This window comes from Oncorhynchus kisutch, linkage group LG4, assembly GCF_002021735.2.
Source record: "Oncorhynchus kisutch isolate 150728-3 linkage group LG4, Okis_V2, whole genome shotgun sequence".
Classification (NCBI taxonomy): Eukaryota; Metazoa; Chordata; class Actinopteri; order Salmoniformes; family Salmonidae; genus Oncorhynchus; species Oncorhynchus kisutch.
The window spans coordinates 32,114,691-32,127,298 of NC_034177.2; the positions used below are offsets into that span (position 1 = coordinate 32,114,691).

The window sequence follows — 12,608 nt, forward strand, 5'->3', positions numbered from 1 at the left end:
ACTCTACAAAAACACTGCTACATGGTCAGATGACACTGACATACACAGAGAGAAGGGGAATTAAACCTTGGTATGCATCTTCTTGTTTACTCTTTCCATGTAGAACCCTCCCACAACCTCTACGTTATGCTGTGTGTAAGGGACACTGGGAAACCAGGGGGCGGGAGAGAGGGGTGAAAGGTCAAAATTAACAGAGATAGAGACATTGAGAGAAAGAGAGCAGAACTAGCCCATTCATTACAATCAGAGGCTGTCAACATCTCAAAGCAATACTAGTGAGTGAACTAATGGGTGAGTACTTTCTCAAGGGTGTTCACTTGTGTTTGCATTTATAAGGAGTAAGAGAGAGAGGAAGGGATGGAGTGACTGAGCGTGTATAAAGTAGGTGTGTGTGTGTGTGTGAGAGAGAGAGAGAGTCACTGAGTCTACACTAGCAGGCTGCATTAGAGTTAATTGAATGACAGTCTTGGCACTGCACAGGGCTACTGCATCAGAACAGATTGTCCTTCACTGGGACTGCATGAACTAACAGCTAAACTCACGCGCACACATCCACTTCCTGTTGTTGGCCTTGTGTCTATGATGGTGAGAATGATGACTGGTCTCCATGGTGATGGAGGGGAAAAAAAGACAATTGAGAAGAAGTTGAGATGATTCGGACCAAAAGACTCAAAGAATGAGGGGCGGGGACACTTGCTTCGTGCGAGGTCATAGGTTGAAAGAAAGTAAGAGATTATAAAACCCTTCCTCTTCGTCCATGTGGTGCCGATGTCCTCATTAGAGAGACCAGCTGGCGGCCTGCTTTACCATATGACCCCCCCCCCCCCCACAACACACACACTTAGTCATGAAGAAATCCCTGATTAAAAAAAGAGATATACAGCCTTCTAACTGACAGAGGCAGATGGAGGGATGAGGAGGTGTTGGAGAAAGAGTTATATGTGGACCAGTGATGTTTAGCAGTGCAGATGTTGTTTCTCACTCAGCACATCCACCTAGAATGAGTTTCGGGGGCTGCGGTCTGGTTTGTATTTCCTGTCCTAGAGCGAGAATAGCAGAGAATTCTAGGGTCTCAGCCCTGAATGATTGCTGGGAAACACCCCTCCCCAGTTTCAAAGTAGGGTGGGGGCCTATACACAATCAAATGTTTCTCAGGATACACACCCACATAGAGCAGCGTGAGTCATGACAGCGGGAGTCGTGTGAGTCATGATCTGTGTCAAAGTCAGAGCCCTCTAACATTAGAAATACTGAAACACCCAAAATGGAACATTTGTGAACTCTATTCAGCCCGGATGTCATTCCACAGGGAATTGTGAAAAAGTGCAACACACATCCTATCAGTGTCAGCCTAATGCTGAGAGATTATTACAGCTACCAGCCAGGAGACACACAACAACAATCATGTCTACGGCACAGAGAATGTCTGTGTTCTCAAACACACAGTTCTTGTCACCTGCAGCATGTGCAAACTGGTGTTTCCTGGGAAGAAAACTGCAGCAACAGGATTTCCCAACCATGACCTAAGCACTTAACTCACTACATGGTACACAAGGGCAGTGTACAGCACATGATAGTATACTTGCTCATAAAATGTATTCAATATAAGCCTACTCATGAGAGGGCTGAATCAGTTACGAGCGTATTGAGTTAGCGTTGTACAGAAACCAATCTGCAGAGAGATGTTCTCTCCCTCTCTGTGCCACACCCAGACCTCTTCCTGTGCGGCAATCTGCACACTGTACAGAGAGATGGCTCCACTTTCTGTGTACTCTTTCACAATTTCCTGTTGATAGGAGTGTTGTCTCATACTAAGTAACTAACTAACCAACCTAACTAACGAACTAACTAACTCACCAGTCCCAGTTCTACATTAAAACCAAATGTCTCTCTGAAGCCTCGGAAGACAAACCGTCTGTTCTTAGTTAAACTCAGATTTTCTGAGGCACCGAGTGTAGTATTTAGCCACGAGCAGTAGCCTGTCTAAGTTGGACACAAAATAGACAGTGAGGTAAAAAAGGATTTGATCCCCTGCTGATTTTGTACATTTGACCAATTTTAATGGTAGGTTTATTTGAACAGTGAGACAGAATAACAAAAAAAATCCAGAAAAACACATGTCAAAAATGTTATAAATTGATTTGCATTTTAATGAGGGAAATAAGTATTTGACCCCCCTCTCAATCAGAAAGATTTCTGGCTCAGGGAGTGCTCCTAATCTCAGCTTGATACCTGTATAAAAGACACCTGTCCACAGAAGCAATCAATCAGATACCAAACTCTCCAACATGGCCAAGCTCTCCAAGGATGTCAGAGTCAAGATTGTAGACCTACGCAAGGCTGGAATGGGCTACAAGACCATCGCCAAGCAGCTTGGTGAGAAGGTGACAACAGTTGGTGCGATTATTCACAAATGGAAGAAACACAAAATAACTGTCAATCTCCCTCGGCCTGGGGCTCCATGCAAGATCTCACCTCGTGGAGTTGCAATGATCATGAGAACGGTGAGGAATCAGCCCAGAACTACACAGGAGGATCTTGTCAATGATCTCAAGGCAGCTGGGACCATAGTCACCAAGAAAACAATTGGTAACACACTACGCCGTGAAGGCCTGAAATCCTGCAGCACCCGCAAGGTCCCCCTGCTCAAGAGAGCACATATATAGTGGGGCAAAAAAGTATTTAGTCAGCCACCAATTGTGCAAGTTCTCCCACTTAAAAAGTTGAGGCCTGTAATTTTAATCATAGGTACACTTCAACTATGACAGACAAAATTTGAAGAAAAAGAATCCAGAAAAATCACATTGTAGGATTTTTTTATGAATTTATTTGCAAATTATGGTGGAAAGTAAGTATTTGGTCACCTACAAACAAGCAAGATTTCTGGCTCTCACAGACCTGTAACTTCTACTTTAAGAGGCTCCTCTGTCCTCCACACTTTACCTGTATTAATGGCACCTGTTTGAACTTGTTATTAGTATAAAAGACACCTGTCCACAACCTCAAACAGTCACACTCCAAACTCCACTATGGCCAAGACCAAATAGCTGTCAAAGGACACCAGAAACAAAATTGTAGACCTGCACCAGGCTGGGAAGACTGAATCTGCAATATAGGTAAGCAGCTTGGTTTGAAGAAATCAACTGTGGGAGCAATTATTAGGAAATGGAAGACATACAAGACCACTGATAATCTCCCTAGAAGCCCCACGCAAGATCTCACCCCGTGGGGTCAAAATGATCACAAGAACGGCGAGCAAAAATCCCAGAACCACACGGGGAGACCTAGTGAATGACCTGCAGAGAGCTGGGACCAAAGTAACAAAGCCTACCATCAGTAACACACTACGCCGCCAGGGACTCAAATCCTGCAGTGCCAGACGTGTCCCCCTGCTTAAGCCAGTACATGTCCAGGCCCATCTGAAGTTTGCTAGAGAGCATTTGAATGATCCAGAAGAAGATTAGGAGAATGTCATATGGTCAGATGAAACCAAAATATAACTTTTTGTTAAAAACTCAACTCTTCGTGTTTGGAGGACAAAGAATGCTGAGTTGCATCCAAAGAACACCATACCTACTGTGAAACATCATGCTTTGGGGCTGTTTTTCTGCAAAGGGACCAGGACGACTGGTCTTATTATACTTATTTTCCACCATAATTTGCAAATAAATTCATTAAAAAATCCTACAATGTGATTGTCTGGATTTTTTCTCTCTCATTTTGTCTGTCATAGTTGAAGTGTACCTATGATGAAAATTACAGGCCTCTCTCATCTTTAAGTGGGAGAACTTGCACAATTGGTGGCTGACTAAATACTTTTTTGCCCCACTGTACATGCCCATCTGAAGTTTGCCAATGAACATCTGAATGATTGAGGGCAACTGGGTGTTGTGGTCAGATGAGACCAAAATGCAGCTGTTTGGCATCAACTCAACTCGCTGTGTTTGGAAGAGGAGGAATGCTGCCTATGACCCCAAGAACACCATCCCCACCGTCAAACATGGAGGTGGAAACATTATGCTTTGGGGGTGTTTTTCTGCTAAGGGGACAGGACAACTTCACCGCATCAAAGGGACGATGGACGGGGCCATGTATCGTCAAATCTTGGGTGAGAAACTACTTCCCTCAGCCAGGGCATTGAAAATGGGTCGTGGATGGGTATTCCAGCATGACAATGACCCGAAACACATGGCCAAGGCTACAAAGGAGTGGCTCAAGAAGAAGCACATTAAGGTCCTGGAGTGGCCTAGCCAGTCTGCAGACCTTAATCCCATAGAAAATCTGTGCAAACGTCAGCCTCGAAACCTTAATGACTTGGAGAAGATCTGCAAAGAGGAGTGGGACAAAATCCCTCCTGAGATGTGTGCAAACCTGGTGACCAACTACAAGAAACGTCTGACCTCTGATTTCCAACAAGGGTTTTGCCACCAAGTACTATGTCATGTTTTGCAGAGGGGTCAAATACTTAATTTCCCTCATTAAAATGCAAATCAATTTCTAACATTTTTTACATGCATTTTTCTGGATTTTTTGTTGTTGTTATTCTGTCTCTCACTGTTCAAATAAACCTACCATTAAAATTAGACTGATCATTTCTTTGTCAGTGGGAAAACGTACAAAATCAGCAGGGGATCAAATACTTTTTTCCCTCACTGTAAACTGGGATGTCATGTTCTTGCCTCTTTGTTAAGAGTTGTCTTTAAAGCAGAGGCTTGTGTTATCACTCACTCACACACACACACGCACACACGTTGTGACAGGCAGGGTGATAGACAGATTATGGAGTGAATGGAGCTCATTGAAAAGGCAGAGACATCAGTTTGAGTCACGCCATAGGAATGTGATGAACCTACAGAACTATTCTAATACTGGAGCATGACCGTAGCCACACACCTCCGAACAGAGGATGGTAGAGGAGTGAGATACAGATGGCTGGGTAACCAAACACCTGTCCTCCAGACAAGTGAAAATCTAAGCAGATATATACACACACACACCTGGACACCTGCCCCACAAACTAAAGTGATGGGGTTGGGGTAGAGGCAGTTTGGGGAGACAACTGTCCCGCTCTCCTGTCCCCCTGACACAATGGCTGCTCTATGAGCCAGATATACACGCTCACAGTTGGCACCAACACATGCTAACATAGGAATGCTCAAGGTATATCTGACCAACCACATCTCTTCACTGTATTTCAGACACCACTGCCAGGAGGAAGGACTTTACTACAACAGTCACACAAACACAGTTAGAACAGACAGTCAGACACTTGCATCACTCTTATTGGCTGAGGCCAGTGGTGAGCTAAGACGGTAGGGTGGATTAGGCGTCTTTTGTTTACATACTGCTGGGATTTTTTAAATATTTTTTTTACCGTTAGCAACACGACAGACTACCGTTACAGATAAAGACAGATGGACGTACCACACTGGCAATAAACACACACAGAACACGGTAATGACACACAAACATTAATTGAACACATGGGTCACCAAACAACCAGGTGACCCAAACACACTAATAGTTGTCATACATAGTCTTTGTTCTCTTGTGTTTTATGTTGTCTAAATTGCAGCACAAATTAGGAGCTGTAACATAGCAACACACAATACACATACAAAAAATGTTTTCCCTATCCTTTTGTCAACAAGCTATTTATCAATTATGGCACTGGAACTCTTCCCCATTATAATACGTATGGACAGTTAGTTGGCCTACTCTGACTGACCTCAAAGACTACAGTAATGTACCTCCATTCTGAACAGAGACTGTCTGTGTGACTAATAAGACAGGATCATGTCGGGATTCAGCCAGGAGGTTTTAATCCAATTCATGTAGCTCAGACTCCCCATCTCCTGTATACTTTAACCCAACAAGCACTCTTACTGTAGGGAGGGGTGCTTTTAGTCTTGTGTGTGTAAAATCAATTTGTGAAATACAGAGTGGCCTGTTCAGTAATGGTACTTTATTCTGATTGAGGCTCCTGGCACAATGAAGGGAAATCAATGCCGAGCCATAGAGAAGCTGTGTGTTTGTTCCTTGCCATAAAACATTTTCAGAGAGGTAGTATTAATATGTAACATTAAAAACCTGTTTGTGATTAAAGGGATACTTCGGGAGGCCCTTTATCTACTTCCCCAGAGTCAGATAAACTCATAGATACCATTTTTATGTCTCTGTGTGCAGTTTGAAGGAAGTTGCTGACTAGCGCAATTGCTAACTAACATTAGCACAATGACTGGAAGTCAATGGGTATCAATGGTATAGGTGATTAGGGAAGGGGAGAGACCATGCCACCTCAAACCTCAATACCGGAGCTGTGCAGCAATAATGTGTATCGGTGCCAGCTTCAAATTAGTGGACTCAGCCATTTCGACTGACAGGTGTATAAAATTTAGCACAGCCATGCAATCTCCATAGACAAACATTGGCATTACTGAAGAGCTCAGTGATTTTCAACGTGGCACCGTCATAGGAGGCCACCTTTCAATAAGTCAGTTCATCAAATTTCTGCCCTGCTAGAGCTGCCTCAGTCAACTCTAAGTGCTGTTATTGTGAAGTGGAAACGTCTAGGAGAAACAACGGCTCAGCCGCGAAGTGGTAGGCCACACAAGCTCACAGAACCGGACCGCCGAGTGCGGAAGAGCGTAAAAATCATCATCAGCAGCCGCACACAAGCCTAAGATCAACATGCGTAATGCCAAGCATCAGCTGGAGTGGTGTAAAGCTCGCCGGCATTGGACTCCTGAGCAGTGGAAACGCGTTCTCTGGAGAGAAGATTCACACTTCATCCTCTGGCAGTCCGACAGACAAATCTGGGTTGGCAGATGCCAGGAGAACACTACCTTCCCAAATGCATAGTGCCAACTGTAAAGTTTGGTGGAGGAGGAATAATGGTCTGGGACTGTTTTTCATGGTTCGGGCTAGGCCCCTTAGTTCCAGTGAAGGGAAATCTTAACGCTACTGCAAACAATGACATTCTAGACGATCCTGTGCTTCCAACTTTGTGGCAACAGTTTGGGGAAGGCCCTTTCCTGTTTCAGCATGACAATGCCCCCGTGCACAAAGCGAGGGCCATACAATAATGGTTTGTCGAGATCGATGTAGAAGAACTTGACTGGCCTGCACAGAGCCCTGACATCAACCCCATCAACACCTTTGGGATGAATTGGAACGCCGACTGCGAGCCAGGCCTAATCGCCCAACATCAGTGCCCGACCTCTTGTGGCTGAATGGAAGCAAGCCTCCGCAGCAATGTTCTACCATCTAGTGGAAAGCTTTCCCAGAAAAGTGGAGGCTGTTATAGCAGAAAAGGGTGACCAACTCCATTAATGCCCATGATTTTTGGGGCGGCAAGGTAGCCTAGTGTTTAGAGCGTTGGACTAGTAACCGGAAGGTTGCAAGTTCAAACCCCCGAGCTGACAAGGTACAAATCTGTCGTTCTGCCCCCTGAACAGGCAGTTAACCCACTGTTCCTAGGCAGTCATTGAAAATAAGAATTTGTTCTTAACTGACTTGCCTGGTTAAATAAAGGTTCAATAAAAAGCACATGTCCACATACTGTACTTTTGTTCATGTAGTCTATTTCTCCCTCATTGCACTCTCGGTTTGTGTAGACTCTCTGAGTAGGAGTGCTGACACCTTGCACATGCAGAGTTTATAGGTTTCATAAGTTTACAGTGTAGCCTGTGGTTTTTACAGTGTACGTTATTCATATAAATTCATTGGTTTAAACTTCCTGTCTGTATATTGTGTGTAGCGTCTGTCAGTATATTACCCATATCCACAAAGCGTCTCAGAGTAGGAGTGCTGATCTAGGGTCAGGTTCCTACCTGTACATATAATTGTATTCATTATGATCTAAAAGGAGAAACTAATCCTAGATCATCAGCACTCCTACTCAGAGAGTCTACACAAACAGAGAGGAAGACATAGAGAAGCAAAACGGTATACATTCCTGCTCATAAATACAAATCGTATTTGATTGTCCCTCTAACCACATTGACATCAATGCAATTGAAAATCACATCAAACAGAAGGACACGGGAAATTAAATAAGAGCGAGCGAGAGACGTGGAGGTAAGTGTGCAGCATGGGCTGGATGTCTGGGGCTCAGGTCAGTCTGCTGACTAATGAACATGGATGTCCTACTCCTACTGCACAGAGACATTACACAATGACTGATGTATATAGAGGACCCTAAACACACACATGTGCATTTTAGGAATGTATCGGATTACGTCCAAAAGGAAAAAGGCACCTGTAACTGCCCTACTGCCATAGTCCATTCACAATACCTGAGACAAGGACACACTCCATTTCAGCATAGCTGAGAGCAACATTTCTTTGTGGGGTATTCCTGCATGCTGCAGTTGGTAATGTAGAGTATATCCTTGATAATCACTGGGGATGATGATATGGAGAACCCCCTACCAGTGTGTGTGTGTGTGTGTGTGTGTTGGGGGGGGGGGGGGGGGGGGGGCATGATGAACAGAGAAAGAGCAGGGCCAGGAGGTGGAGAGAGCGAGATAGAGAAAAGAGAGAAAGGGAAGGGCAGTTCAAAGATCAGAAAACAGATGTAAAGCGTTCAGTAAATTCATTTCTAAATGACTACCACGTGTTGGGCCTTTCCCCTCATCCTCACTCACTCTCAACTCTGTGCAATTTACACATTCATATTCTGTATTTCTTATTTACATGTACTGTAGCTCTCTTTCACTCAGCTCCTCTCTTCCACCCCTCTCCGGCAGTTGATTACTGAAAGTGAAGTTCTGAGAAATGACTCAAGACAATGACTTCCTCTCTGACCCAATAACTTACACAAACTTTTGGCATTGCAAGCAAGATTTACTTCTGAGTTCCGAATGCATGTATACTCCAACTACTATCTGTGGAATATAATACTTTACGGCCTTCAAGATGGAATCTCTCTCCTGTACCCACTGGGCTATGCTACAGATCTGTCTAGTACATATGAGATATCTGGGTTGAGTGTGGTTAAAGTTTGACAAAAAGGTAGCTAGCTATCAGTCATTAGAACCCCTACGCTATAACTGACCACAGGGACAAGTCTGATTGCATAAAAGATCAAATGTCACAGACACAAGACATAGGGTACACACACACCAGGAGTGTCATGTCTCTCTGGTTGACAGTGAAAGGTCAGTGTGTCAAAGAAGACTAGGGCCATGTGCTCCAGACCTGCAGAACAGAGTGATTCATCACTGCCTGTCTATGCTGTACACACTGATACAATCTCATACCCAATTGTTTACTCAGACCTCAGCTATCCAACTCAAAACTAACAAAAGGCAACTAAGATGATGTAGGTAGCCCACTTCAGTGACAATGTGTATAGCCTATAAACCAATCTGTAAATTATGTCAAATAGTTAAATAAATCACTCACACACATTGATTCATACGATTTCAATAAGTCTAGGGCATCTTACTTTCTCCAACAGGTTCCATAAACTCATTGGTTAAAGTCCTGAAGTTGATAATGACTGGATTGATTGGAGGTAGACAGATGGGCGAAACAACGGTCTTATTCTGAATCTCTTCTGCTTCTTTCTTCACTGTCCCGTTAGCGAAACAATATGCGCTTTTAAAGCAACAATGACTCCCGAGTTTCTGTTTCGCAATATCTCCGTTTCTATAGCCTCAAATTGAACACTTCTTATCAGGGCGGCGTTGTTTCAAGAAAATCTAACAAATCTAGATGATTAAATCGGGCACTACAGGCCCGATGGATAGGCTATAGCCAAAGCACACACGCTGCTTTGTGTGTGCGCTCATGAAACAGACACAACTGAAACAGACAGACAAAACGAAAACATACACATACATACCTAAAATCGATCCCGACGCTACTTCTCCAAGTCGACTAGTTAAATAATTAAAAGGGCAAAGTGGTTTTGAGCCTCATCAGTGCTTCTCCAGATCACTTCTCCGTTTAGGTGTGTCTGCGAATCAGATTTTGTGCTTCTATGAAACTGTTCAACTGCCCTACATACACATTCGGCCCATAGAACATTTAAATGAATGCCGGATGGGCGGGCCAATATGATGTCATGCTCCTCCTCTCTTTCTCTTTCTGCCCCGAGCTCTTAACGGGGTGTGGCAGGGTAGCGAGCGGCTGTGGCTGGGTCTAGGAGACGTACAGAGAGACACACACACATAGAGATCCGATACATACATGTACCAACCGATACCCATCCACATCAACTAGCTGCAGAGGAGAGGTTCAAAAGCTACAAGTTCCTCGATGTGTACATCACTGAGGAACTGGAATGGTTGCTTCACACTGACAGAGTGGTGAAGAAGGTGCAACTGGGCCTCTTCAACCTCAGAAGGCTGAAGAAATGTGTCTTGGTTCCTAAGACTCTCACAAATGTCTACAGATGCACAATCGAGAGCATTCTATCAGGCTGTATCACCCGGTGTCACAGGAAGGCCAAGAAGATCATCAAGGCCCTCAGCCGCTCGAGCCATGGCATGTTCACCCTGCTGCCATCTAGAAGGCGGAGAGAGAACAGGTGCATCAAAACTGGGACAGAGAGACTGATAAAGAGCTTCTATCTCCAGGTCATGATCAGACTGTTATATAGTCATCACTAGCCAACCTCTGCCCAGTACCGTGTCCTGAACCTTAGACACTGTCACTTGCCGGCTAACCTTTTTAACGTCCAAAAGCAGAAGTTGAGTCCCAGGCTCTCTCTCCATTTCCCCTGAAAACAGGAACTTCTGGCAACTCTGCTAAGACTACTAGCCGGCGACCACCCTGTATTCTACCCTGCACCTTAGAGACTACTGCCCTATGTACATACTCAGTGAACACTGGTCACTTTAATAATGTTTACATACTGTTTTACCCACTTTATACAGTGCCTTGCAAAATTCATCCCTGTGGCGTTTTTCCTATTTTGTTGCTTTACAACCTGTAATTTAAATGGATGTTTATTTGGATTTCATTTAATCGACATACACAAAATAGTAGACATTTGTGAAGTGGAATGAAAAATATAACTTGTTTTAAAAAATGTAAATGATAAAAAACTGAAAAGGGGTGCATGCATATGTATTCACTCCCTTTGTTATTATAGTCCCTAAATAAGATCTGGTGCAACCAATTACCTTCAGAAGTCACGTTAGTCAGTTAAATAAAGTCCACCTGTGTGCAATCTAAGTGTGACATGATCTGTCACATGATCTCAGTATATATACACAGGTTCTGAAAGGCCCCAGAGTCTGCAACACCACTAAGCAAGGGACACCACCAAGCAAGCAGCACCATGAAGACCAAGGATCTCTCCAAACAGGTCAGGGACAAAGTTGTGGAGAAGTACAGATCAGGGTTGGGTTACTAAAAAATCTCCAAAACTTTGGACATCCCACGGAGCACCATTACATCCATTATTAAAAATTTAAAGAATATGGCACCACAGCAAACCTGCCAAGAGAGGGCCGCCCACCAAAACTCACGGACCAGGCAACGAGGGCATTAATCAGAGAGGTAACAAAGAGACCAAAGATAACCACGGAGCTGCAAAGCTCCACAGCAGAGATTGGAGTATCTGTCCATAGGACCACTTTAAGCCATATACTCCACAGAGCTGGGCTTTATGGAAGAGTGGCCAGAAAAAAGCCATTGCTTAAGAAAGAAAAAAGCAAACACATTTGGTGTTCGCCAAACGGCATGTGGGAGAAGGTACTCTGGTCAAATGAGACTAACGGCATGTGGAAGAAGGTACTCTGGTCAGATGAGACTAAAATTGAGCTTTGTGGCCATCAAGGAAAACGCTATGTCTGGCACAAACCCAACACCTCTCATCACCCCGAGAGCACCATCACACAGTGAAGCACGGTGGTGGCAGCATCATGCTGTGGGGATGTTTTTCATCTGCAGGGACTGGGAAACTGGTCAGAATTGAAGGAATGATGGATGGGGCTAAATACAGGTAAATTCTTGAGGGAAACCTGTTTCAGTCTTCCAGAGATTTGAGACTGGGCCAGAGGTTCACCTTCCAGCAGGACAATGACCCTAAGCATACTGCAAAAGCAACACTTGAGTGGTTTAAGGAGGAACATTCAAATGTCTTGGAATAGCCTAGTCAAAGCCCAGACCTCAATCCAATTGAGAATCTGTGGTATGACTGAAAGATTGCTGTATACCATCGGAACCCATCCAGCCGGAGCAGCTTTGCCTTGAAGAATGGGCAAAAATCATAGTGGCTGGATGTGCCAAGCTTATAGAGACATACCCCAATAGACTTGCAGCTGTAGTTGCTGCAAAAGGTGGCTCTACATTGACTATTGATTTGGGGGGGTGAATAATTATGCACGCTCAAGTTTTCTGTTTTTTTTTGTCTTATTTCTTGTTTGTTTCACAATAAAAAAATATTTTGCATCTTCAAAGTGTTAGGCATGTTGTGTAAATCAAATGATACAAACCCCCAAAAAATCTATTTCAAATCCAGATTGTAAGGCAACAAAATAGGGAAAATGCCAAGGGGGATGAGTACTTTCGCAAGCCACTGTATGTATATATTGTATTCTAGTCATGGCTCATCCTATATAACTACTGCTGTACACACCTTTTCTAATAAT

General features: G+C 43.9%; 1 protein-coding gene across 4 annotated transcripts in view; it reads right to left on the reverse strand.

Annotated features, from left to right (window-relative positions):
* Positions 1-12,608, reverse strand: part of LOC109889397 (protein FAM107B) — a 64,818-nt gene that overhangs the window by 16,515 nt on the left and 35,695 nt on the right. The window contains exon 1 of one of the 4 annotated variants that reach the window (XM_020480808.2): positions 9,851-10,605. The exons of 1 other annotated variant lie outside the window; for it this stretch is intronic. Coding sequence is in view for 1 of the 3 variants with exons in the window: in XM_020480806.2 (XP_020336395.1) it covers positions 9,452-9,470 (19 nt within the window). In the remaining 2 variants the exon portion in view is untranslated. Of the gene's footprint in view, positions 1-9,451; positions 10,606-12,608 lie in introns of those variants that run through there. 2 more of the 4 variants (XM_020480807.2, XM_020480806.2) reach the window with 2 other exon arrangements.